Genomic DNA, 26,200 nt, shown 5'->3' on the forward strand with positions numbered 1-26,200 from the left:
CATCCAGTTCAACCTGAGTGAGTGTCTACAATTGTCCCTATCCCTGTACATTGCACACTCACATCAGTCCCTACTCTCAAGGAGCCCACAATCCAAGGTCCCCATTCATATACTAGGGCCAATTTTGGACAGAAGCCAATTAACCTACCTGCATGTCTTTGGATTGTGGGAGGAAACCAGAGTACCCGGAGGAAACCCACACAGGCACAGGGAGAACATGCAAACTGCAGGCAGGTAGTGTTGTGGTTGGGATTTGAACCGGTGGTTCCTTTTTCAAGCACACATTGATAGCTGAATTTTTCTTTCAGGTTTATGAAGAAGATGGGGGTGAAGATCATATGGACTTGTGGACTCTTAATGTTATTTCTAAAAGGTAAGTGAAAGCAAAGCACTCACTGGTGTAAATTACCTATTAGCCCCATGGTCGGAAATTCTGACGGAAAATGTCTGATCGGACCGTGTTGTCGGATAATCCAACCATGTGTGGGCTTCATCTGACTTTTTCCATCGGAATGTCCGATCAACAAAGTTTGAGAGCTGGATATACATTTTTTTCCAACAATATGGTCCGATCGGACTTTGTCCTATCATTTGTAGAGAATTCCGATCGGACAAAGTCCCACGCATGCTCAGATCAAATTACGAGACCAAAGCTATTGGCTACTAGCCGCAACGAACAAGCGTCATCATGTTCTGAATGATCAGATTTTCCGACAACCTTGTCCTACTGTGTGTATGCAACACCAGTTTCAGACAAAATCCGTCGGAAAAAATCAGACGGATTTTGTTGTCGGAATGTCCGACCGTGTGTACAAGGGCATACAGGTGCAGAGAGAAGCAGGTGCTGTTTTTATTGAAATGCAGTTCCTTATTTACTGTATTTATTGTTTATATAGTGTATATGCATTGTGCTGAGCTTAATTCACATCATATTTTTTTTTCCATATCTAAGTCCCCAATGTTCCTGTCCCAGTGACCACAAGGGAAATAAAAGGAAATGTCCCCAATAAGAACCCAAATGGAAATAAAAACCTGAATTGCGGTGTTGGCTTCATCCGTCACTCTGGCCACACACCTCTGTGACCAAGCCACGGTGTGCAGAGTCAAACGAGTCAGTGGGCACAGCCAGAGTGACGGCCGAGGCTAACACCGCAATTCAGGGCTGGTTTGTGAGGCGTCCTTCCTTGCACAGCAACTTACACTTCTGTATTAGTGCACACATGTCTGCCCCCTTCTCTGGGCAACGGCGGGGAGATCTCTTATGTTAGGTTTTGAGCGCTGCTTTGTGTACATCGGGATCACAAGAAATAAAAACCTGACAGAGGTTCTAACTTGTTTTGTCAAGAATTTCATGTTAAAAGAGCCCCATTGTATAAGATATACAGGCAGTTACAAAAAAGATAGGGTCTGTAAGTTTGTTCTTAATATCACAAAAATCTATAAAATGAATCACTACAACAAACGATAGATTAATCCATCAATAGAGAAACAGCGCATAATACTACGTTTACAATAAATTATTATTAAGTGCAATAGATGATCAGATAAAAAATACTAATCATGCATGAACTCATAGTGTGCAATCAGTCCATAAATTCAAAGTCTGTATCCTAACATGTAGTCCATCTCCAATATTCAATTATTATCCCTTGATGATAAATTTCAATCAGGGAGAGATCTGACACAGTTCTTTAGATTTTTGACATATATTGCACCTCTGCCCAAAATACACCTCCACGCGTGGGGAGTCATGCTTGTAACTGTCGGTCTTGCAATGCCTCATGGGAATTGGAGTTCTGCAACAGCTGGAGGGCCACTAGTTTGAGATCCCTGAAGTAAGATAATAAAGACCTCTTGTCTATGGTAGTGTTTTCTCACACAGAAGCTGCTTAAGAGACACCCTTTAAGAAGTCTGTGGGGTTCTACTGTGCAGGCAAGGTCATTGTAAAGAAACCTTTAAGTGGAAGAAGTGATTTGGAGTAATGCCCCTACAGACATCTCAAGTCTCCCGGAAGGTGTGGGAGACACACGCATTTCTGCGGTGGCTCCCGCACACCCGCAAGCGCCTCCTGATCTCCCGGGAATGATCGGTGCAGCGGGGATTAGCTGTGATCACCGATCTCCTTTGTATCGATTTTTAGCTGACAGATGCTTCTCCTTCTCTCACTCCTGCGGCTGTCAGCTAAAAAGCTATACAGGGAGTTTGGTGATCACAGCTGTCCCTCCAGCCGCACCGATCACCCCCAGCTGCTCTGTGTGCTCTTCCCGGGCCACCTCCATGTCCTTCTCCGCCCCTGTTCTCCTCCGGCCACCTTCATGTCCTTCTCTGCCCCCGTTCTCCTCCGGCCACCTCCATGTCCTTCTCCGCCTCGTTCTCCTCCGGCCACCTCCATGTCCTTCTCCGCCCCGTTCTCCTCCGGCCACCTCCATGTCCTTCTCCGCCCCTGTTCTCCTCCGGCCACCTTCATGTCCTTCTCTGCCCCCGTTCTCCTCCGGCCACCTCCATGTCCTTCTCCGCCTCGTTCTCCTCCGGCCACCTCCATGTCCTTCTCCGCCCCGTTCTCCTCCGGCCACCTCCATGTCCTTCTCCGCCCCGTTCTCCTCCGGCCACCTCCATGTCCTTCTCCGCCCCGTTCTCCTCCGGCCACCTCCATGTCCTTCTCCGCCCCTGTTTCTCTCTGTGGGGTTCTACTGTGCAAGCAAGGTCATTGTAAAGAAACCTTTAAGTGGAAGAAGTGGTTTGGGCTAATGCCCCTACAGACATCTCAAGTCTCCCGGAAGGTGTGGGAGACACACGCATTTCTGCGGTGGCTCCCGCACACCCGCAAGCGCCTCCTGATCTCCCGGGAATGATCGGTGCAGCGGGGATTAGCTGTGATCACCGATCTCCTTTGTATCGATTTTTAGCTGACAGATGCTTCTCCTTCTCTCCCTCCTGCGGCTGTCAGCTAAAAAGCTATACAGGGAGTTTGGTGATCACAGTTGTCCCTCCAGCCGCACCGATCATCCCCAGCTGCTCTGTGTGCTCTTCCCGGGCCACCTCCATGTCCTTCTCCACCCCCGTTCTCCTCCGGCCACCTCCATGTCCTTCTCCACCCCTGTTCTCCTCCGGCCACTTCCATGTCCTTCTCTGCCCCCGTTCTCCTCCGGCCACCTCTATGTCCTTCTCCGCCCCGTTCTCCTCCGGCCACCTCCATGTCCTTTTCCACCCCCGTTCTCCTCCAGCCACCTCCATGTCCTTCTCCGCCCCCATTCTCCTGCGGCCCCCTCTATGTACTTCTCCGCCCCCGTTCTCCTCCGGCCCCCTCCACGTCCTCTGCCCCCGTTCTCCTCCGGCCACCTCCATGTCCTTCTCTGCCCCCGTTCTCCTCTGGCCACCTCCATGTCCTTCTCCGCCCCCGTTCTCCTCTGGCCACTTCCATGTCCTTCTCCGCCCCCATTCTCCTCCGGCCACCTTCATGTCCTTCTCTGCCCCCGTTCTCCTCCGGCCACCTCCATGTCCTTCTCTGCCCCCGTTCTCCTCCGGCCCCCTCCATGTCCTTCTCCACCCCTGTTCTCCTCCGGCCACCTCCATGTCCTTCTCTGCCCCCGTTCTCCTCCATCCACCTCCATGTCCTTCTCCGCCCCCGTTCTCCTCCGGTCATCTCCATGTCCTTCTCTGCCCCCGTTCTCCTCCAGCCACCTCCATGTCCTTCTCCTCCCCCGTTCTCCTTCGGCCACCTCCATGTCCTTCTCCGCCCCCGTTCTCTTCCGCCACCTCCATGTCCTTCTCTGCCCCCATTCTCCTGCGGCCCCCTCCATGTCCTTCTCCGCCCCCGTTCTCCTCCGGCCCCCTCCACGTCCTTCTCTGTCCCCGTTCTCCTCCGGCCACCTCCATGTCCTTCTCTGCCCCCGTTCTCCTCTGGCCCCCTCCATGTCCTTCTCTGCCCCCATTCTCCTCTGGCCCCCTCCATGTCCTTCTCCACCCCTGTTCTCCTCCGGCCACCTTCATGTCCTTCTCTGCCCCCGTTCTCCTCCGGCCACCTCCATGTCCTTCTCCGCCTCGTTCTCCTCCGGCCACCTCCATGTCCTTCTCCGCCCCGTTCTCCTCCGGCCACCTCCATGTCCTTCTCCGCCCCGTTCTCCTCCGGCCACCTCCATGTCCTTCTCCGCCCCGTTCTCCTCCGGCCACCTCCATGTCCTTCTCCGCCCCGTTCTCCTCCGGCCACCTCTATGTCCTTCTCTGCCCCGTTCTCCTCCGGCCACCTCTATGTCCTTCTCCGCCCCGCTCTCCTCCGGCCACCTCCATGTCCTTCTCCGCCCCGTTCTCCTCCGGCCACCTCTATGTCCTTCTCTGCCCCGTTCTCCTCCGGCCACCTCCATGTCCTTCTCCGCCCCCGTTCTCCTCCGGCCACCTCTATGTCCTTCTCCGCCCCGTTCTCCTCCAGCCACCTCTATGTCCTTCTCCGCCCCGTTCTCCTCCGGCCACCTCCATGTCCTTCTCCACCCCCGTTCTCCTCCGGCCACCTCTATGTCCTTCTCCGCCCCGTTCTCCTCCGGCCACCTCCATGTCCTTCTCCGCCCCGTTCCCCTCCGGCCACCTCCATGTCCTTCTCCACCCCTGTTCTCCTCCGGCCACCTCTATGTCCTTCTCCGCCCCGTTCTCCTCCGGCCACCTCCATGTCCTTCTCCGCCCCCGTTCTCCTCCAGCCACCTCCATGTCCTTCTCCGCCCCCGTTCTCTTCTGCCACCTCCATGTCCTTCTCTGCCCCCATTCTCCTGCGGCCCCTTCCATGTCCTTCTCCGCCCCCGTTCTCCTCCGGCCCCCTCCATGTCCTTCTCTGTCCCCGTTCTCCTCCGGCCACCTCCATGTCCTTCTCTGCCCCCGTTCTCCTCCAGCCACCTCCATGTCCTTCTCTGCCCCCGTTCTCCTCTGGCCCCCTCCATGTCCTTCTCTGCCCCCGTTCTCCTCTGGCCCCCTCCATGTCCTTCTCCACCCCCGTTCTCCTCCAGCCACCTCCATGTCCTTCTCCGCCCCCGTTTCTCTCTGTGGGGTTCTACTGTGCAAGCAAGGTCATTGTAAAGAAACCTTTAAGTGGAAGAAGTGATTTGGGCTAATGCCCCTGAAGACATCTCAAGTCTCCCGGAAGGTGTGGGAGACACACGCATTTCTGCGGTGGCTCCCGCACACCCGCAAGCGCCTCCTGATCTCCCGGGAATGATCGGTGCAGCGGGGATTAGCTGTGATCACCGATCTCCTTTGTATCGACTTTTAGCTGACAGATGCTTCTCTGCCCCCATTCTCCTGCGGCCCCCTCTATGTCCTTCTCCGCCCCCGTTCTCCTCCGGCCCCCTCCACGTCCTCTGCCCCCGTTCTCCTCCGGCCACCTCCATGTCCTTCTCTGCCCCCGTTCTCCTCTGGCCACCTCCATGTCCTTCTCCGCCCCCCGTTCTCCTCCGGCCACCTCCATGTCCTTCTCCGCCCCCGTTCTCCTCCGGCCACCTTCATGTCCTTCTCTGCCCCCGTTCTCCTCCGGCCACCTCCATGTCCTTCTCCGCCCCCGTTCTCCTCTGGCCCCCTCCATGTCCTTCTCCACCCCTGTTCTCCTCCGGCCACCTCCATGTCCTTCTCTGCCCCCGTTCTCCTCCAGCCACCTCCATGTCCTTCTCCGCCCCCATTCTCCTCCGGTCATCTCCATGTCCTTCTCCGCCCCCGTTCTCCTCCAGCCACCTCCATGTCCTTCTCCTCCCCCGTTCTCCTCCGGCCACCTCCATGTCCTTCTCCGCCCCCGTTCTCTTCCGCCACCTCCATGTTCTTCTCTGCCCCCGTTCTCCTCTGGCCCCCTCCATGTCCTTCTCCGCCCCCGTTCTCCTCCGGCCACCTTCATGTCCTTCTCTGCCCCCGTTCTCCTCCGGCCACCTCCATGTCCTTCTCTGCCCCCATTCTCCTGCAGCCCCCTCCATGTCCTTCTCTGCCCCCGTTCTCCTCTGGCCCCCTCCATGTCCTTCTCCGCCCCCGTTCTCCTCCGGCCACCTTCATGTCCTTCTCCGCCCCCGTTCTCCTCCGGCCCCCTCCATGTCCTTCTCCACCCCCGTTCTCCTCCGGCCACCTCCATGTCCTTCTCTGCCCCCATTTCTCCTCCGGCCACTTCTATTTCCTTCTCCACCCTTGTTCTCCTCCAGCCACCTCCATTTCCTTCTCTGCCCCCGTTTCTCCTCCGGCCACCTCTATGTCCTTCTCTGCCCCGTTCTCCTCCGGCCACCTCCATGTCCTTCTCTGCCCCCGTTCTCCTCTGGCCCCCTCCATGTTCTTCTCTGCCCCCGTTCTCCTCTGGCCCCCTCCATGTCCTTCTCCGCCCCCGTTCTCCTCCGGCCACCTTCATGTCCTTCTCTGCCCCCGTTCTCCTCCGGCCACCTCCATGTCCTTCTCTGCCCCCATTCTCCTGCAGCCCCCTCCATGTCCTTCTCCGCCCCCGTTCTCCTCCGGCCCCCTCTATGTCCTTCTCTGCCCCCGTTCTCCTCCGGCCACCTCCATGTCCTTCTCTGCCCCCGTTCTCCTCTGGCCTCCTCCATGTCCTTCTCCGCCCCCTTTCCTCTCGCCCCCTCCATGTCCTTCTCTGCCCCCGTTCTCCTCTGGCCTCCTCCATGTCCTTCTCTGCCCCCTTTCCTCTCGCCCCCTCCATGTCCTTCTCCGCCCCGTTCTCCTCCGGCCACCTCCATGTCCTTCTCCGCCCCCGTTCTCCTCCGGCCACCTCCATGTCCTTCTCCGCCCCTGTTCTCCTCCAGCCACCTCCATGCCCTTCTCCGCCCCCGTTCTCCTCCAGCCTCCTCCATGTCCTTCTCCGCCCCCGTTCTCCTCCGGCCACCTCTATGTCCTTCTCCGCCCCCGTTCTTTTCTCCTCCAGCCCCCCTCATCCCCCGCAGCCGGCTCCCCTCCTCTTCTCTCCCACTGGCTGCAGGGGGAACTAGTTATTGGACACAGCGAGCGAGATCGCTCCTTTGTCCTGTGATTACTGAGCAGAGTAAACTGTGCTTACTCTGCTCAGTTTATGAATGGACAGGAGCCTCTGTCTCCTGTTCCTTCATCTTTAGTGCCGAGAAAGGGATTGGGGAATGTGTGTCCTCTGTCCTTTTGTCTGTCTCAAAGGGGGGATGTCAGGGGTCTGTTTAGACCCCTGACATCTCACAAAAGCCCCCCAAAAAATATTAAAAAAAATTGTAAAAATAGTGTAAAAAAAAATGAAAAAGTGTTAAAAAATAAAATAAAAAACTACGGACACCACTCTCCCCTCTGGCCCCCTCCATGTTCTTCTCTGCCCCCGTTCTCCTCTGGCCCCCTCCATGTCCTTCTCCGCCCCCGTTCTCCTCCGGCCACCTTCATGTCCTTCTCTGCCCCCGTTCTCCTCCGGCCACCTCCATGTCCTTCTCTGCCCCCATTCTCCTGCAGCCCCCTCCATGTCCTTCTCTGCCCCCGTTCTCCTCTGGCCCCCTCCATGTCCTTCTCCGCCCCCTTTCCTCTCGCCCCCTCCATGTCCTTCTCTGCCCCCGTTCTCCTCTGGCCTCCTCCATGTCCTTCTCTGCCCCCTTTCCTCTCGCCCCCTCCATGTCCTTCTCCGCCCCGTTCTCCTCCGGCCACCTCCATGTCCTTCTCCGCCCCCGTTCTCCTCCGGCCACCTCCATGTCCTTCTCCGCCCCCGTTCTCCTCCAGCCACCTCCATGTCCTTCTCCGCCCCCGTTCTCCTCCAGCCTCCTCCATGTCCTTCTCCGCCCCCGTTCTCCTCCGGCCACCTCTATGTCCTTCTCCGCCCCCGTTCTCTTCTCCTCCAGCCCCCCTCATCCCCCGCAGCCGGCTCCCCTCCTCTTCTCTCCCACTGGCTGCAGGGGGAACTAGTTATTGGACACAGTGAGCGAGATCGCTCCTTTGTCCTGTGATTACTGAGCAGAGTAAACTGTGCTTACTCTGCTCAGTTTATGAATGGACAGGAGCCTCTGTCTCCTGTTCCTTCATCTTTAGTGCCGAGGGATTGGGGAATGTGTGTCCTCTGTCCTTTTGTCTGTCTCAAAGGGGGGATGTCAGGGGTCTGTTTAGACCCCTGACATCTCACAAAAGCCCCCCAAAAAATATTAAAAAAAATTGTAAAAATAGTGTAAAAAAAATGAAAAAGTGTTAAAAAATAAAATAAAAAACTACTGACACCACTCTCCCCTGCCCTACCAACACTGTCCACTTCCCCAACCCCCTCCCCCCAAAATGCATTGTGAAAAAAAAAATTAAAATCAAATTAAATTGTAAAAAAAAAATCAATTATTTAAAATAAACAAAAGCTACTGACACCGTCACTTTTGTACGACGGACTTGTGTACACACGATCGGACTTTCCGACAACAAAGTTTTGTTTGGTGGAAATTTGAGAACCTGCTCTCAAACATTTATTGGCAGAAAGTCCAACAGCAAATGTTTGATGGAGCATACACACGTTTGGAATTTCCGACAACAAGCTCACATCCAACACTTCCCGTCGGAAAATACAAAATCCGTCCGTGTGTACACGGCATTAAGGAGTTGGAATAAGGATTTGAATAAAACTCACGATATCTGTGATTTTTGCAGGTTGTTTCAATGGAACAGTTCGAGATAACCATGTGGAACTCCTGGATAAAGTTGAGGTCTGGAAAGGCTCATGTGCGATGTTACCATGCAAGTACAAACCAAAAGATGACTTTGACAAATTTCTATGGTACTATAACGCAACATATGATAAAATTAATAAGGAATTTAATGGGACGACTGTCTACAACAGCAAGGATGAGAATGACGTAGACCCTTTGTTTGCTGGACGAGTGCAGTTTGTAGGGAAGTCAAACACGGACTGCACCATAGTAATAAGAAATATTCAGAAAGAGGATGAAGGCACTTACAATCTGAGGCTGTTGAGTAAGAATAAAAGTTTTAAGTGGATGTCAAAAACATTAACCGTCGCAGTATCTGGTAAGTAATTTGCATGTTTTTTTGCTGACTGCAACAGAGAAAATTTCTCCACAGGTCCTTCTTAAAGAGGAAGTAAACCCTGATGGGTGTTACTTCCTCTTCGTCTCCCTGTAAAGGTAAAGCATAATGGACTACTATGTCTGTGTGTCTGTGTCCCTGGCGGGAAGAAATCTCCCGCGCGCATGCGCTGTGAATGGCCGGAGCCGCGATACCCGGAAGAAACGCAGAGGGAACATGTCAGCTCCCTCGGCGTGGATTGGGCCGGATGTCGGGGCCTTGTTCTAAGGTAAGTATTTCATAATGAGCTAGTATGCGGTGCATACTAACTCATTATGCCTTTTCCTTTGCAAGTGAGTAAAAAAAAAAAAAAAAAACTTCAGCGGGTATACAACCGCTTTAAGTGAGTTTAATAAAAACTGAATCATGAGAATGGTCAATGCCAGAGGATGCCATTGGGCCACTCGTTTTATGTAACCTTTGCATCTACTTTATACACTGCCGGGTACCCTCAACCACAATGGCGGCGGCAGCACTCGACAGCTGGAAACATCAGCTACGGTGCCGACATCGCTGGACTCCAAGACAGGTAAGTGTCCTATTATTAAAAGCCAGCAGCTCCAGTATGTGTAGCTGCTGTTTTTTTTTTTTTTTTTTTTTGGGCGGACCTCCGCTTTAAAGTGGTTGTAAACGTTTGATTTAAAAAAAAAATGCTTACCTGCTCTGTGCAATGGTTTTGCACAGAGCAAGCCCAATCCTCTTCTTTTGAGGTCCTCTGCCAGCGCTCCAGGTCCCACCTTTTCATCGGGTGCCCCCACAGAAAGCTTCTTTTCATTGGGGCACCCATAGGGGCTCACTCCCGAGTCCCGCTGCTGCATCGGTTGACACGGACAGCGGGGCTCAGCCCTTCCCCCCACTCCTGTGTCACAGATTTTAATTGACAGCAGCAGAAGCCAATGGCTCCTGCTGCTATGAATCTGTCCAAAGAGGAGAGCCAAATAGCTGGAACGGATTGGGTTCAGGTAATAAGTAGTTGGGTCTGGGGGGGGGGGGGCTGCAGCACAGAAGGTTTTTTCACCTTAATGTATAGAATTCATTAATATAAAAACTACTTTAACCACTTGCTTACTGGGCACTTAAACCCCCCTCCTGCCCAGACCAATTTTCAGCTTTCAGCGCTGATGCACTTTGAATGACAATTGCGCGGGCATACAACACTGTACCCAAATGAAATTTTTATCATTTTTTTCCCACAAATAGAGCTTTCTTTTGGTGGTATTTAATTACAGCTCGGAGTTTTATTTTTTGCTAAACAAACAAAAAAAGATGCAAAAAAAAAATATCATGTTTAATAGTTTGTTATAAAATTTTGCAAACAGGTCATTTTTCTCCTTCATTGAAGTGCGCTGATGAGGCGGCACTGATAGGCTGCACTGGTGGGCACTGATAGGCTGCATTGGTGGGCACTGATAGGCTGCACTGGTGGGCACTGATAGGCATAGTTAAGGCGGCACTAATAGGCACAGATAAGGCGGCACCGATGGGCACAGATAAGGCGGCACTGATGGGCACAGATAAGATGGCACGGATGGGTGGCACAGATGGGTGGCACGGATGGGTGGCACTAAGGGGCACTGATAGGTACCACTGATAGATGGGACTGATGGGCACTGATAGGTGGCACTGATAGGTGGCTCTGATAGGTGGCACTGCTGGGCACTGATGGGCGGCACTGCTGGGCACTGATGGGCACTGGTAGATGACACTGATGGGCACGGATATGTGGCACTGGGGTACAGCACCTTTGTTGAGGCAGATTATGGGCACTGCTGGATGGCACTGTGGGCACTGCTGGGTGGCACTGATGGGGGGCACTTATTTTTTAATTATGTTTAGTGATGAGGGGGCAGGTGGGCACTGGCAGGGGGCAGGTGGGCACTGGCAGGGCTGGCCGTGATCGGGACTGATGTCCCGATCACGGCCGCCGGTGATCGGCTCTTTTTTTTTCTCCTCGCGCTGTCAGCGCGAGGAGGAATAATAGCCGATTACCGGCTCCGTTATATCACATGATCAGCTGTCATTGGCTGACAGCTGATCACATGATAAGGGGTCAGGATCGACCCCTTGCTCGGATCGGTGATCAGGCGAGTCTCATAGACTCACCGATCACAGAGCAGGCCGCTCGTGCACGGGACAACGTCAATAGACATAGTCCCGGCAAAGGAGATCCGCGCTGTAGCCGTCATTCGGCTATAGCGCGGGTCTCAAGTGGTTAAAGAATATGTAAACCCAACATTTCATATGCCTGAAATTTCTTATTCATATTCCTGATATTTGCCTGCTGTACCATGTTACATAGTAGGTGACATGGTAGGTAAGGTTGAAAAAAAGACAAGTCCATCAAGTACAATCTATGTATAAGTGCATCTCAAAAAATTTGAATATCATCAGAAAGTTAATTTATTTTAGTAATTAAATTCAAAAAGTGAAACTCATGTTTTATATAGATGCATTACACACATTAGTGATATATTTCAAGCATTTCATTCTTTACATTTTTGAAAATTTTGGCTTACAGCTAGTGAAAACCCAAAATTCAGTATCTCCGAAAATTTGAATATTACATAAGACCAATGAAAAAAAGATTTTTAATACAGAAATGTTGGCTTACTGAAAAGTATGTCTAGTATGCACTCAGTACTTGGTCGGAGCTCCTTTTGCATGAATTACTGCATCAGTGCATCGTGGCATGGAGGCTGAGGTGTTATAGAAGGCCAGGTTGCTTTGAAAGTAGTCTTCAGCTCATCTGCATTGTTGGGTCTGGTGTCTCTCATCTTGCTCTTGACAATATCCCACAGATTCTCTATGGGGTTTGGGTCAGGCGAGTTTGCTCAATTAAGCACAGTGATACCATGATCATTAACCAGTTGCCGACCGCCGCACGCCGATGTACGTCGGTACAATGGCACGGGCAGGCATAAGGACATACATGTACGTCCCTTGCCTCCCGCGGGTCGGGGGCCCGATCGGGCCCCCGCCCGGTGCCTGCGGCGGTCGGTATTCGTGCGGGAGCGATCCCGGACGAGGGGACGGCCATTCATTCATGGCCACCCCCTCGCGATCGCTCCCGACGAATAGAAATCCCCGGTGACATCACTTCCTCTCCTGTAATGTAAACACAGGAGAGGAAGTGATGTATTCTCTCCTCCGTGTCGGTATTTTTCGTTCCGACACGGAGGAGAGCGGATCAGTAAGTTGCACCAACACTCACACACACAGTAGAACATGCCAGGCACACTCACACCCCCCCTTTACCCCCCGATCACCCCCCCAATTACCCCTGCCCCCCAGTCACAGTGACACCAATGTCATTTTTTTTTTTTTTTTTTTTTTTTTGCATTGGTGTCATTTGTGACTGTAATAACTGTTAGGGCAGTTAGAGTTAGCCCCCTTTAGTTCTAATGTACCCCCCTAACCCCCCCAATAAAGGTTTAACCCCGTGATCACCCCCCGTCGCCAGTGTCACTAAGGCTGGGTTCACATTGCAGCGGTTTATGAGAACGAATGTGATTCGCACCGCACTGCAGTGCAAATCACATCCGATCTCTGTGCGATTCGAGTTCAGCCATTCGCCGCACCCGCCACACCCGCCGCACCCGCCGCAAATTCGCACGGGACCCTTTTTTTGGCCCGCAGCAGAATCGGATCGCATGGGTGTTCACACCATGCGATCCGAGTTTGCAGATCGCACTGCGATATGCGAACTGATCTGGGGGTGTCAGTAACATTTCACTGACACTCCCAGCAGTTCGCATAGGGCAGTGTGAACTGCCGCCGGGAGGCATGCGATGCGGGAACCCGCCGCGCATTCGCGGCGTTTCCGCATCGCTCCAGTGTGAACCCAGCCTAATAAGCGATCATTTTTCTGATCGCCGTATTAGTGTCACAGGTGACGCTAGTTAGGCAGGTAGGTATTTAGGTTCGCCGCAGCTTTTTATAGCGCCAGGGACCCCCATATACTACCGCATAAAGCCCCCTGATTGCCCCCTAGTTAACCCTTTCACCAGTGATCACCATATAACTGTTACAGGTGACGCTGGTTGGTTAGTTATTTTTTTATAGTTTCAGGGCACCCGCCATTTATTACCTAATAAAGGTTTAACCCCCTGATCACCCGGCGGGTGTCATTTGTGACTAATAACTGTTAGGGCAGTTAGGGTTAGCCCCCTTTAGTTCTAAGGTACCCCCCTAACCCCCCCAATAAAGGTTTAACCCCGTGATCACCCCCCGTCGCCAGTGTCACTAAGGCTGGGTTCACATTGCAGCGGTTTATGAGAACGGATGTGATTCGCACCGCACTGCAGTGCAAATCACATCCGATCTCTGTGCGATTCGAGTTCAGCCATTCGCCGCACCCGCCGCACCCCCCGCAAATTCGCACGGGACCCTTTTTTTGGCCCGCAGCAGAATCGGATCGCATGGGTGTTCACACCATGCGATCCGAGTTTGCAGATCGCACTGCGATATGCGAACTGATCTGGGGGTGTCAGTAACATTTCACTGACACTCCCAGCAGTTCGCATAGGGCAGTGTGAACTGCCGCCGGGAGGCATGCGATGCGGGAACCCGCCGCGCATTCGTGGCGTTCCCGCATCGCTCCAGTGTGAACCCAGCCTAATAAGCGATCGTTTTTCTGATCGCCGTATTAGTGTCACAGGTGACGCTAGTTAGGCAGGTAGGTATTTAGGTTCGCTGCAGCTTTTTATAGCGCCAGGGACCCCCATATACTACCGCATAAAGCCCCCTAATTGCCCCCTAGTTAACCCTTTCACCAGTGATCACCATATAACTGTTACAGGTGACGCTGGTTGGTTAGTTATTTTTTTATAGTTTCAGGGCACCCGCCATTTATTACCTAGTCTCACTAGTGTACCCCTAAATTTAGGGGTGTCTACTTTCCAAAATGGGGTCATTTGGGGGGGGGTTTGTGCCATCTTGGCATTTTATGGCCTTCAAAACTGTAACGCCCTTAGAAAGCCTGAAGGCGGTGCTTGGTTTTCGGGGCCCCGTACGCGGCTAGGCTCCCAAAAAGTCCCACATATGTGGTATCCCCATACTCGGGAGAAGCAGCAGAATTTATTTTGGGGTGTCATTTCACATATGCCCATGGCATGCGTGAGCAATATATCATTTAGTGACAACTTTGTGAAAAAAAAAAAAAAAAAAAAAAAGTTTGTAATTTTCCCGCAACTTGTGGCAAAATATAAAATATTCCATGGACTCAACATGCCTCTCAGCAAATAGCTTGGGGTGTCTACTTTCTAAAATGGGGTCATTTGTGGGGGTTTTGTGCCATCTTGGCATTTTATGGCCTTCAAAACTGTAATAGGTAGTGAGGAGTGAAATCAAAAAATTACGCCCTTAGAAAGCCTGAAGGCGGTGCTTGGTTTTCGGGGCCCCGTACGCGGCTAGGCTCCCAAAAAGTCCCACATATGTGGTATCCCCGCACTCAGGAGAAGCAGCAGAATTTATTTTGGGGTGTCATTTCACATATGCCCATGGCATGCATGAGCAATATATCATTTAGTGACAACTTTGTTAAAAAAAAAAAAAAAAAAAAAAGTTTGTAATTTTCCCGCAACTTGTGGCAAAATATAAAATATTCCATGAACTCAACATGCCTCTCAGCAAATAGCTTGGGGTGTCTACTTTCTAAAATGGGGTCATTTGTGGGGGTTTTGTGCCATCTTGGCATTTTATGGCCTTCAAAACTGTAATAGGTAGTGAGAAGTGAACTCAAAAATTTACGCCCTTAGAAAGCCTGAAGGCGGTGCTTGGTTTTCGGGGCCCCGTACGCGGCTAGGCTCCCAAAAAGTCCCACATATGTGGTATCCCCATACTCAGGAGAAGCAGCAGAATTTATTTTGGGGTGTCATTTCACATACGCCCATAGCATGTGTGAGCAATATATCATTTAGTGACAACTTTGTGTAAAAAAAAAAAAAAATTTTTTTTTTTGTCATTATTCAATCGCTTGAGGCAAAAAAATAAAATATTCAATGGGCTCAACATGCCTCTTATCAATTTCCTTAGGGTGTCTACTTTCCAAAATGGGGTCATTTGGGGGGGTTTTGTACTGCCCTGCCATTTTAGCACCTCAAGAAATGAGATAGGCAGTCGTAAACTAAAAGCTGCGTAAATTCCAGAAAACGTACCTTAGTTTGTAGATGTGACAACTTTTGCGCAAACCAATAAATATACAATTATTGACTTTTTTTTTACCAAAGACATGTGGCTGAATACATTTTGGCCTAAATGTATGACTAAAATTGAGTTTATTGGATTTTTCTAATAACAAAAAGTAGAAAATATCATTTTTTTTCAAAATTTGCGGTCTTTTTACGTTTATATCGCAAAAAATAAAAATCGCAGAGGCAATCAAATACCATCAAAAGAAAGCTCTATTTGTGGGAAGAAAAGGACGCAAATTTTGTTTGGGTACAACATTGCATGACCGCGCAATTACCAGTTAAAGCAGCGCAGTGCCAAAGTGTAAAAAGACCTCTGGTCATTTACCAGCAAAATGGTCCGGTCTGAAAGTGGTTAAACCAGGTATTGGTAATTTTGGCAGTGTGGGCAGGTGCCAAGTCCTGCTGGAAAATGAAATCTGCATCTCTATAAAGCTGGTCAGCAGAGGGAAGCATGAAGTGCTCCAAACTTTCCTGGTAGAGGTCTGCGCTGACTTTGGACTTGATAAAACACAGTGGACCAACACCAGCAGATGACACGGCTCCCCAAATCATCAACGAATGTGGAAACTTCACACTGGACCTCATACAACTTGTATTCTGTGCCTCTCCACTCTTCCTTCAGACTCTGGGACCTTAATTTCCAAATCAAATGCAAAATTTACTTTCATCCGAGGAAAAAAAGAGGACTTTGGACCACTGAGCAAAAGTCCAGTCCCTTTTCTCCCTAGCCCAGGTAAGACACTTCTGATGTTGTCTCTGGTTCAGGAGTGGCTTGGCACAAGGACCGTTGTAGCCCATGTCCTGGATACGTCTGTGTGTGGTGGCTCTTGAAGCACTGACACTAGCTGTAGTCCGCTCTTTGTGAATCTCCCCCAAATTCTTGAATGGCCTTTGCTCCACAACCCTCTCAAGGCTGTGGTTATCCCCGTTGATTGCGCACCCTTTTTCTACCACACTTTTTCCTTCCACTCAACTTTCTATGAAAGTGTTTGTTACTCTGCCCTCCTCTAAACTGTAAAAAAAATAACCCTAAACCTACCACTTCCTGTATGCCCTCCACGCTGACCATGGAAATTTAGGGATGCTTTGCCCTGATCACTGTGGTCAAAGTACGTCCCTGCATCATACGTATCTGTCCTCTCAGCTCTCCTCTCTCCCCCTCAGCCCCTCCTTCCAGCCTGTCATCTCCTTCTGTGTCTGTCTCTGGCCCAACACCGGGCCAGCCCCTCTATTAGAGGCTAGCATAGCACACTATGTCAGTAGTTTTAAAAAAACGAGCGTTCTAAATACCAAATTTGAGCTGTCTTCAGGCTGGTCACATGATTCGTGACCACTTTATAGCTCCCACACAGGGCTTTTGGGGAGGAGACGAGCAGCCACGTGATCTCCCTGACTGACATCAGAGGGAAATCATGGCCTCTCCCGCAGAAGCAATCTATCGGAGCTGTAAAGCAGCCGGAAGTGATGTGACTGGCCTGAAGACAGCTCAAATTAGGTATTTAGAACACTCGTTTTTGAAAACTACTGACAAGTGTGCTATGCCAGCCTCTAATATAGGGGCTTATATAAATGGGTTAACAAACCCTTTAAAATGCTTGGATACAGCACTCTGTGAACAGCCAGCTTCTTTAGCAATGAGCTTTTGTGACTTACCCTCCTTGTTGATGGTGTCAATGATTGTCTTCTGGACAACTGTCAAGTCAGCAGTCTTCGCCATGGTTGTGTATCTGTCAGGGCTGGGCTCAGCCCTTCCTTCTCTGAGCTGGCCGCTCAGCTGTCGGCTAATTGCCAGCTCATATCTCTCCACAGTGACTCACCTGTTGATGATCCTGCTCATCGGTCCTGCCTACTTAAGCCGTCCAGTCCAGATGATCTCTGCCTTCGCCTTGGTCACATCTCTAGAGACGCTCTCCCGTGTTCCTGTTAAAGACTTGCTTGGCTGACATTCCCTCCGGCTCCCTGACATTTTGGCTTGTCTGACTATCCGTTATGGTTCCTGAACTCTGACTATGTTTTGACTACGTTTACCTTTTTATTATTATTATTATTATTAAACAAGTGTGATTTAAAGCGGTCGTATAGTCATTTTTGTAAGTTTAACCTACAGATAAGCCTATAATAAGGCTTACCTGCAGGTAAAAAAAATATCTCCTAAACCTGTACGGTTTAGGAGATATTCCCCTCGCACTGTGCCTCTGATGGCAGTGGCGCATGGGCACAGGGGATTCTCAGCTGAATGTCCGGCAGACGCCGGACCCTGCCGGAAAGAAATCTCCCGCGGGCATGCACGGGAGTGATGATTTCACGGCTCCGGCCACTCACAGTGCCGGAGCCGCGATAACCGGAAGACACGCCAAGGAAACATGTCAGCTCCCCCGACGTGGACCGGTCCAGATGTCGGGGGCCTCGTTCTAAGGTAAGTATTTATTAGCTTATTATGACTTTTCCCATGCAGGTCAGAAAAAAAAAAAAACGTTGGCGGGTTTACTCCCGCCTTAACTGTACTTCTGTCTCAGTCTGATTCATGGTTTCTGACAGTATCCTACTGAATCAGACTGAGAGGTCATTTAAAGGCTGGGGAAACCTTTACATGTGTTTTGAGTTAATTGGCGCATTAGAGTGTGACATCATGACTACAATATTCAACTTTTTCGCAATTTTCAAATTTTCTGAGATACTGAATTTTGAGTTTTCACTAGCTGTAAGCCATAATCCTCAAAACTAAATGAAAAAAAAAAAAATGTTTGACATGTATCACTGTGTGTGTGTAATGAATCTATAGAATATAGGAGTTTCACTTTTTGAATTGACTTACTGAAATAAATGAACTTTTTGATGATATTCTAATTTTTTATTGCACCTGTACTTATATAACAAAGTATCCTGTTCTGCCTTTCTTTTCTATTTTAAACCAACTGGGTTCTTATACAAGGTTGAGGGTTTACAGTCACTTTAATCTTTTTATTTTCCTCAGATATTGGGGCAACCTTAAAAATCAACCCTCTGCCAGAAATAAAAGAGTCGGAAAATGTTACTTTAACTTGTTCAATAAGTTATTACTGTCCTTTCAACAACATTAGTCTTCATTGGATTGAAGACGTAAACGGTACCAGCACAATAGACATCAGAAGTGACACTAGTGAAGTACGAACCACGAGCACCTTGATGTTCCATCCATCATGGAGAGACAATGAGAAGAACATCACATGTGTTCTTAATGGAGATGACGGAGAAGCTGATAATACAACAGTCCAGCTCAATGTCATGTGTAAGTCCATCTATGTGTTTGTGTTGTAATGATTGAGATGTGACAATTTTAAGGCCAGACCAACATGCTATGGTACCTATGTATACAGCCTGCCCAAATAACACTTTATTCCACCATATTTTGCCACAAAATTACATCCTTTTTTTTATTTTCTACTGTGTGAACCAGGGCCAGGTGTTTCTTAAGCTGGCCATATATGGATCGAAATGTGGCCGGTTCAGTAGGGACCGGCCAAGATTCGATCCATCTATGGGCAGGCTGAGTGTTATTCCATCGAGAGACTTGGTTACAACCAGCCTGCTGTATTTTATACATTTGATCATTGCCGGTGGCTATAGTCGTTAGCCTGTAACCATTGTCTTCTGCCGGCCGGTAAGGCTCCCTGCGCCCCCCACCCTCCATTCCTCCTGCCAGAATGCAATAGCGCCACCCAAGGGATTCCCCCATCAATACTGACTGTGTTGATGGGAAAAGGAGATCTAGTCATCCATGGGCTTTTTTTCTGCACAAATCATGTCTCCCACCCTACTAAATAGACCTGCGCTGTGTTTTGGGGCTTTGTAACTCTCAGGACTGAATGAACAGAAATACCAATCCTTTGGTATTTCTACAGAGACATAGAAGAGTGCGGAGAGAAAAGGACCAACTGGTCCACTCATTAAATAAATAATAAATAAATAAAAAAAAAAAATATATATATATATATATATATATATATATATATATATACATACATAAATAAATATATATATATATATATATATATATATATATATATATATACACATACATAAATATAAATATATTTGCCAGAAGTATTGGGAGATCTGCCTTTACACGCACATGAAATTTGATGGCACCCCAGTCTTAGTCCTTAGGGTTCAATATTGAGTTGGCCCATCCTTTGCAGCTATAACAGATTCAACTCTTCTGGGAAGGATGTCCACAAGGTTTAGGAGTGTGTCTATGGGAATGTTTTACTATTCTTCCAGAAGCGCATTTGTTGTGAAATCAGGCACTGATCTGGACGAGAAGGCCTGGCTCGCAGTCTCCACTCTAAGCCCCTGTACACAAGGTCGGAGATTTCGACAACCAAATCCGTCGGATTTTGTCCGTCGGATCTTATCCGAAACTGTTGCATACACACGGTCGGACTAAGTTGTCAAAAAATCCGATCTTTCAGAACGCGATGACGTAATTTAGTTATGATGGGACTACATTCTGGCTAGTAGCCAATAGCTTTGATGTAGGAATTTGATCTGAGCATGCGTGGCACTTTGTCCGATCAAAATTCTCTACACATGATTGGAGTATGTCCGATCGAACCAGTTGGTCGGGAAATATTTCCAAGTTGGAAAATTGGGTCCGACGGATATTCCGACGGAATCAGTCCAATGCATACCACACACAGTTGGATTATCCGACAACACAGTCCGATAGGACACATTCCGACGGATTCTCCGACCGTGTGTACAAGGGCTTAATTCATCCTAAAGGTGTTCTATCAGGTTGAGGCCAGGACTCTGTACAGGCCAGTCAAGTTCTGCCACCCCAAACTCACTCATCAACACTATAATGCCAAAAGTATTAGGCCACTCCTCCAAATAATTTGGTGGAGGGGGGGATTATGGTGTGAAGTTGTTTTTCAGGGGTTGGGCTTGGCACCTTAGTTCCAGTGAAGGGAACTCTTAAGGCTTCAGCATACGAAGACATTTTGGACAATTTCATGTTCCCAAATTTGTGGGAACAGTTTGAGGATGGCCCCTTCCTGTTCCAACATGACTATGAAAGACATGGATGAGCGAGTTTGAGGTGCAAGAACATGAATGGCCTGCACAGAGTCCTGACCTCAACCTGATAGAACACCTTTGGGATGAATTAGAATGGAGGCTGCGAGCCAAGCCTTCTCATCTAACATCAGAGCCTGACTTTTTTCAGAGGCCTTCCTTTTTCTCCTGCAGCCACTGAATGCCTGCGGGAGGGGGAGGAGGAGAAGCAGACTTTCAGTGGCTGCAGGAGGAAAATTAAGGGCATTGGTTCCTCTACATGCCCCCCTCCCCCCTCCTATCTGGGTTCTGCTGCCCCCGGGCCCCTGTGTACTCTCCTGGTTCCCCCTCATTCCCCACCTCCTATCCAGGTGTACAAGGGAGCCACACAGGCTCCTGGAGCATGGGGCTATGTCCCAATTGCGACCCCTTTAGTTAAGCCCATGGCATAAGCCCTTGTAGTGATTATTATACTAGAAATAAAAAAATCATAGGGGTTCTAACCTTACCCTACCCTACTAAACAAAAGCATTTCTGTCTGTTCTTCTGTTGGGGAGTTCCTCTCACTTCCTGTTTGGTAAAACATTGTTATCAGGACACCCCTGCTCCATAGTGTGTAATACAGATAATTCAACCACGTCCTGCCTGTCGTATACAAAGTGATGGCCAGATTCCAGGACAGGTAAGTGTCCTATTATTAAAAGTCAGCAGCTACAGTATTTGTAGCTGCTGACTTAATTTTTTCTGAAGGAGGCTGGAGCTCCTCTTTATGTCATCTTCACGTTTCCTGAATCCAGTATAGAAATGGGCAGTGTGCTAAGATCACATACGGTAAATAAGTGCTAAATTGTGAATTGCATGTACTAAATAAATAGTAAGTAAATAAATAACAAACAGTAATATAGACCAAAAAGGGGGGGGGGGGGTGTTTAGACCCCAGACTAGTGCTTCTGAACTCCAGTCCTCAAGGCGCCCCAACAGGTCACGTTTTCAGGATTTCCCTCAGATGGAACGGCTGTGGTAATTACTAAGGCAGTAAAACTGATCAAATCACCTGTGCAAAATAATGGAAAACCTGAAAACATGACCTGTTGGGGCGCCTTGAGGACTGGAGTTGAGAAACTCTGCCCCAGACTATAAAAAGTGCCCAAAAAGTAAAATGAAATAAAGTCCAAACAAGTGCATAATGTATAAATTAAATTGTGGATGAATAAAAGTCCACAAAAAATCTTTAGAATAATCCAATGAAAAAGATTCCACCTACATGGATCATACAGTGAAATATTAGGTGTAGATGTACACTCACCAGATGTTGTAGATCCCCCTGCTTTATGACAGGAAGGATCATATAAGTAGGGCTTGTGGGATCACCCTGACCTCCTTGGATCTATTAAGCAAATTCCTCCGATCTCCTCCTCATCAAAAGTAGGACGTATCTTCAAACGGAATGTCACCAGCGATATGAGTAGGAAAAAAGAAGAGTTTCTGATGACATCACGCTTCATGACAAAACGCGTAAAAAATGGAACGCACGTTGCTCTACGTCACATCCTGGTGGAACGAACGCTGACTCTGGTGTGGGTCTTGTGGTTTTCCACAGCCTCCACTGGTTATTGCGGTTGCTCGCATAGGAGGTCCATAAATAGTTTTTTATCATTTACTTGCTGTAGTGATTTGAGGCTTTAATAAAACTACTCCTACGGTTTCACACTATGAGGAGTCCGTCCTCTCTTTTTTCCTACTCATATCGCTGGTGACATCACGTTTGAAGATGCATCCTACTTTGAGGAGGAGGAGATCGGAGGAATTTGCTTAATAGATCCAAGGAGGTCGGGGAGACCCTACAAACCCTATATGATCCTTCCTGCCATAAGGCAGGGGGATCTACAACATCTGGTGAGTGTACATCTACACCTAATCTTTCGCCATACGATATGTGTAGGAGGAATCTTTTTCACTGGATTATTCTAAAGATTTTTTTGGGACTTTATTTATTCACAATTTTATTCACTTTTTTTTATTCAACATTATGCACTTGTTTTGACTTTGACTTTATTTAATTTTACTTTTTGGGCACTAAGTGCCCGTTCACACTACCGCAACTTGTCAGGCGACTTAGCCTCCTGACAAGTCGCGCTCCGTTCTGTACTATGGAACCGTTCTAATAGGAGTGACTCAAGTCGCTCCGACTTAGAAAAAGGTTCCTGTACTATTTTTGGGGCGACTTCAGGCGACTTGCATTGACTTCTATACAAAAGTCGTTTTGCAAGTCGGCGCTGAAGTTATGTGCAGGTTGCGTCTGTGAGTCGCGCTTCAAGTCGCGTCGCCCCTGTGTGAACGGGCACTTAATGTTTTTATAGTCTGGGGTCTGTTTATCTAAACAGTCCCCCCCTTTGCTCTATATTACTGGTTATTGTTTATTTGTTTGCATTGACGTTTGCGTTGACAATTTATCACTTATTTACAGTTCAAAGATTTGCATACCCTGGCAGAAATTGTGAAATGTTGGCATTAATATTAAAAATTTGACTGTGGCAGTTGTGGCTGAAATCTTCCTTGATCTACCTGACCTTGGCTTGGTATCAAGAGATCCTCAAAATTTCCACTTCTTAATAAGTGATTAAACATTACTGACGGGCATATTCAAGGCTTTAGATATCTTTTTATATCCTTTTCCATCTTTGTAAAGTTTCATTACCTTCTTACACAGGTCTTTTGGCTGTTCTTTTCAACCTCCTCTTGGCTCATTGTCTAGCCTGCTTAGTGCATCCATGTGAGAGCTAACATATCACACTGGAATGTTCTACAAAAGCAAATCCCCTAGTCCATCTATGTCTCTATGTCACACTGGAATGTTCTACAAAAGCAAATCCCCTAGTCCCTCTATGTCTGGTTGAAGGTGCCTGAGCTACTTTTGCAATGTTTGTTCTATATTGGGCAACTCATTGAAATGAATGGACTGCCCTATCCATGTGGTACAAAAAGCGCTCATATGCGCGGCACGATTCTCAGAACGCTAAATGTGAATACAGACTAAGCCCTTGTACACACGGTCGGAGATTCAGACAACCAAATCCGTCGGATTTTGTCCGACGGATTTTGTCCGAAACTGTTGCATACACACGGTCGGACGAAGATGTCGGAAAATCCGATCGTTCAGAACGTGATGACGTTATTTTGTTACGACGGGACTACGTTCACGCTAGTAGCCAATAGCTTTGATGTAGGAATTTGATCTGAGCATGCGTGGCACTTTGTCCGATCGGAATTCTCTACACACGATCGGAGTATGTTCGATCGGAGCATTTTGTCGGAAAATATTTCCGGCAAGTTGGAAAATTTGGTCCAACGGATATTCAGACGGAAACAGTCCGATGCAGACCACACACAGTCGGAATATCCGACAAAACGCTCCGATCGGAAACATTCAGTCGGAATCTCCGATTGTGTGTACAAGGGCTTACAGTCTCTGGACATCGGTAGTGCCCTCCTATCCTGTTCTGAAACTTTTTGTGTAATAATTTACAATATTTTCAGATGCTCCTGACAAACCAGTTATTAAGAAATATGGGGAACTCATAGAAGGAAAGGACATCACACTGGAATGTTCTACCAAAGCAAATCCCCCGGTCTCCCTCTATGTCTGGTTGAAGGATGGGGCAGAGTGCTATAACCACACCAGTAATCAGTTCACAATCTACAATATAAAGGAAGACGATTCCGGATCTTACACATGTTTGGCTCGTAACAAGCTGGGAGAAGCAAAGTCTGACAAGCTAGATCTGAATGTGATATGTGAGTATTACACTGAGCTGTATTTATGTCATGTATATGTAATGGTGACAGTGATGTTAATATAATAAAAGCAAAATAGATATAAAACCCTCGGTTTAAAGTGGTTATGAACCCTTACACATATTGAGTGAAGTGAAAGGCCTCGGGTGATACACAGAGATGAAACAAATCCTCCTACACATGTTGTACCTTTTTATCGGCCATTTTCTCTTCTATACTGCCATTCAAAGTACAGGATTTATAAAGCTTGTCTGAGTTATCAAAAAAAAAAAAAGGGACAGAGAGCTGAAGTTACACTCTGCAGAGCTCAGTGAGGAGAACTATGAAAGCTGATTGGTGGGAAGGGACCCCCCACCCCCCCCCCCTCACATAGCACACAGGAACAGAGCTGAGACTGTCAATCAGCTCGAAGTCCCTCCCCTGTCACCATGTTTCTCTTGGTGTCAGGAAAACGTGTTATAAGTGACTCATGTGGATAGCAGAGGAAACAGGTAGCAGACAGAAATTACACTTGCACTAGTGCTCTGGATTGAGACAAGTATGCACTATAGAGCAGGGGTCTCCAAACTGCGGCCTGAGAGCCAAATGAGGCCCTTGCCTTGCCTTTACCTGTCCCTTGGGTTACTATTCCTCCCAGCGATATGAGGTGAGAGAGTGACATGTCTCCCCTCTCCCTGACAGCAGCTTGGTTCAGCAAAGCTGAGCAGAGTGTCAGTGTATCAAAGCTCCTCCCCTCCTCCTCCTCCTCTGTTCTGTACACATACAAGGAGGAGGGGGGGAGCAGGGACACACTGATATCAGGTCTGTAGAAAGTTTTTATTATGCTCTGTAGATGGAGGAGGGAGGGGGGGAGAGCAGCTGGAAAGGAGGAAAAGGTAGAAAATATGTGGAGTGATCGAGGGGTTAGGAGGATATGTGCTGGGGGGGGGGGGGGGGGGATTTGGCAGGGGGAAGACAATACTAGAAGTGTGGATTGGATTTGAAATCTGGCAACCTCTCCTTGCACTATCTCTCTTCCTTCCCAAAGGACCCCTCCAGCACATATCCTACCCCCCCCCACCCTTCCCCCTTGTCCTGGCCCTCTTCTCTCGCAAAGCGCACCCCCCCAGCACATATCTGACCCCCCCAAATCTCCCCCAGCACATATAGGCACAGGCTACAAATGATGGGCACAGAGGATGTATGATTGGATTGGCACAGAGGCTGCATATGATTAGCACAGAGGCTGCATATGATTGGCACAGAGGCTGCATATGATGGACACAGAGGTTGCATATGATGGACACAGAGGTTGCATATGATGGGCGCAAAGGTTGCATATGATCGGCACAAAGGTTGCATATGATCGGCACAGAGGTTGCATATTATAGGCACAGAGGTTGCATATAATGGGCACAGAGATTGCATATTATAGGCACAGAGGTTGCATATTATAGGCACCGAGGCTGCATATAATGGGCACAGTGGCTGCATTTTATAGGCACAGTGGCTGCATTTGATGGGCAGAATGGCTGCATTTGATGGGGCACAGTGAGGCTGCAATTGATGGTTTTTTTTCCAGAATTTGTCAGTTTGTTTGCGCCCCCCCTAAAAAAAATTTTGAGCACCAGCCGCCACTGCCCCCCAGCACATATCTAACGCTCCACACCCCCTGCTAGCATTAGCCCTCTCCCCAGGACATATCTGACCCCTGCGTTCCGTGCAGAACACAATTCAGCCACGCGCACTGTTTGCTGCGGCGAGCTATGCGCCACATTACTACCCTCTTTCAGGCCACCAAAAGTACCCCAGGTCTTTTACAAACTTATAGCGTATACCCCCCCCCCCAGAAAATGTTGCTGCTAAAGTGTTCGGGTTTGGCTTGAAAAAAAGGGGGCAACCCTAGCCAGGATGCAAGCAGCCGACTTTCACACGATCCCTGGCTCGCACTCAGCCCAGTTTCTAATGTGTTGCAGCAGCCAAATTTTGATCTCTCTTCTCAACATGTTTCAAACAAGGGAACCTCAAATCAGCTGACCCAATGTTACAGATCGGGTGCCGCTATCTTGCCTAGCGATAAATGCTTGTTGTGCTTGCAATGCCATTCCTTGTTAATGGCAGCCCAAACTTAGCAGAAAAAGACTTGTATTTTCATGCACAAAATTGCTTGAAGCTC

General features: G+C 48.7%; 1 protein-coding gene across 1 annotated transcript; it reads left to right on the top strand.

Annotated features, from left to right (window-relative positions):
- The first annotated feature begins 311 nt into the window (after positions 1-311).
- Positions 312-24,110, top strand: LOC143933373 (B-cell receptor CD22-like). The gene is made up of 4 exons (XM_077456241.1): positions 312-373; positions 8,591-8,968; positions 18,191-18,484; positions 23,788-24,110. The coding sequence occupies exons 1-4, from the start codon at positions 313-315 to the stop codon at positions 24,108-24,110; spliced, it is 1,056 nt and encodes a 351-aa protein (XP_077312367.1). The 5' UTR covers position 312.
- Positions 24,111-26,200: the final 2,090 nt, after the last annotated feature.

This window comes from Lithobates pipiens, unplaced genomic scaffold (genome assembly GCF_037356315.1).
Source record: "Lithobates pipiens isolate NorthernLeopardFrog02 unplaced genomic scaffold, aLitPip1_a1.2 Scaffold_27, whole genome shotgun sequence".
In the NCBI taxonomy this organism is placed as follows: Eukaryota; Metazoa; Chordata; class Amphibia; order Anura; family Ranidae; genus Lithobates; species Lithobates pipiens.